General features: G+C 26.2%; 1 protein-coding gene across 1 annotated transcript in view; it reads right to left on the reverse strand.

Annotated features, from left to right (window-relative positions):
- LOC143041793 (uncharacterized) overlaps positions 1-2500 on the reverse strand; it is a gene marked incomplete at its 5' end in the record, with an annotated part of 151952 nt that overhangs the window by 29694 nt on the left and 119758 nt on the right. The window contains one exon of the mRNA XM_076213851.1: positions 1563-1738. Within this exon, the coding sequence (XP_076069966.1) occupies positions 1563-1738 (176 nt within the window). The remainder of the gene's footprint in view (positions 1-1562; positions 1739-2500) is intronic.

Consider the following 2500-nt stretch of genomic DNA (forward strand, 5'->3'; position numbering starts at 1 on the left):
GTTATGATTAATTTCGTTTTAGTATTGGCCCTATTGTCATCAAATAATCTGTGACAAATTTTTATTTAGAAGTTAATTTTGAGTTTTAATTTCGACTAAATCTCCGTTTGGCTATTTTCTTATGCTGCTTCCGTGAAAAGATCTTTTTTGTTCTAAAATGGTCCCCAAGGATAGAAACGCTAATTAATTATTGGTGACAAAAGACGAATTTGTCTTAATTTTATTGTTTTTATTTAATCATTCATTTAGCTATTTTTTTCTTATCATTACCATCATCATCATCATCATCATCATCATCATCATCATCATCATCATCATCATCATCATCATCATCATCATCATCATCATCATCAGCATCAGCATTATCAGCATCATAATCATCATCACCATTATCATCATTGTCATTATCATTATTATTATTATTATTATCACTATTATTATTATTATTATTATCATCATTATCATTATTATTATTATTATTATTATTATTATTATTATTATATTATTATTATATTATTATTATTATTATTATTATTATTATTATTATTATCATTCTCATCATCATTATCATTATCATCATCATCATCATTATCATTATTATCATTCATCATTATTATTATTATTATTATTATTATTATTATTATTATTATTATTATTATTATTATTATTATTATTATTATTATTATTATTATTATTATTTTTATTATTATCATTATCATTATAATTATTATTATTAGTTATTATTAGTATTATCACTATCATTATTATTCTTTTCCTTTGGTTATTATTCCAAGATCATTATCACGTCATTATCACGTCATTATCACGTCATTATCGAAAACCATAAACTGTTTTCATGGTTTGAGAACCTGGAAGTGCCGAGTGATCAATGAAGCGTTCTCGACTTGGTCACGAGTTCTACTCCAGTATTTGCGGCTAACTTCTGGTTTGGCTGGAAGTTCAAGCACATAAATCAAAGACGAAGACCTGGAAACTAAGAGCCTCCTAACGTGAGGCTCTCACTTTTTTGTGTAAAAGTTCAATACAAGAGAAAAATTAAATTTATAGAATAAAAGGTATTTGTAGAAATTTGTAAAAATATTTACATAAAGAACTGAGATACGTAGTTAAATATGTATATACATTTATCGAATGCCTCTTTCAAACTTATGAATATATATTCTAGTTAGAAAATATAGAAAAAATCCATGATAGATATATCAAAAGTTTATTCCCCCTATATATATATACAATATTTAAAATAATAAATCTGTGGAAATAAATGAAAAATACAATACATCTACTAAAAGGGATATACAGCTTATATAGTAAAAACAACAAATAGAACAGTAAACAAATTAATTACAAAATACTAGACAAAAGTGAATAAAACATGTTATTTTGCACTTATAAAGGAAAAACAGAAATAGCAAAATATATATATATATATATATATATATATATATATATATATATATATATATATATATATATATATAAACAAACAAACAAACTAATAGATTAAGAAAATCGGGCCTCCCTCTCATTCTTCATCAACTCACCTGGATGGAAGATTTTTTTCTTGGTTTCGGAATGTGGTGTTCCAGGCAGCTTGACAGTGCAGGCAACCACAGACTCGTCCATGGTTTCCTCTATGACCAGCAGACCCCAAGCTCCTGCCTCCCACAGGCCGTTTTCCTTCACACTCCACGAACCTTGTACTTCCAGGTCTCGACTCCTGTTGGGCACAAGAAAGAAAAAAGAAAGAAAAGCTAAGTATAAGTGTTTTGTAAGAGGATGTATATTCAATATATGTACATGAAAAAAAAATATATATATATGTATATACATATATATGCATATATATATAATATATAATATATATACATACATATATATACATATGCATACATATGTATATAATACACAAGAAACCCACAGTCGGAGAAAATAAAATGAAGGGGGCTACATATGGTAGCCGAAAAATATAATCTTCTTTAATTTTAAGTATATTTTCTCCGACCGTGGGTTTCTTGTGTGTTATTTACAAATTTGCTACTACTTTATATGTATATGGTATATACATATACATATATATATATATATATATATATATATATATGTATATATATATATATGTATATGTATATATATGTATATATATACATATATATATATGTGTGTGTGTATGTGTGTGTGTGTGTGTGTGTGAGTGTATATATATATATGCATATATACATATATATGTATACACACACATACACACACACACACACACACACACACACTGTATGTATATCTATATGTATATGTACATTATATATATATATATATATATATATATATATATATATATATATATATATAATGTTTGTATACACATGAGTATGTGTGTATGTATGACTCACCACGCTCTTGGATCACGTAATGCACTCGTGATTGACAGCTATTACCCTTCCGATGAGAGCGTAGAGCCAATATAGTCGGTTCAAGCGGTACA

Source organism: Oratosquilla oratoria, chromosome 3 (assembly GCF_046742065.1).
Source record: "Oratosquilla oratoria isolate Oo_2021 chromosome 3, ASM4674206v1, whole genome shotgun sequence".
Lineage (NCBI taxonomy): Eukaryota > Metazoa > Arthropoda > Malacostraca > Stomatopoda > Squillidae > Oratosquilla > Oratosquilla oratoria.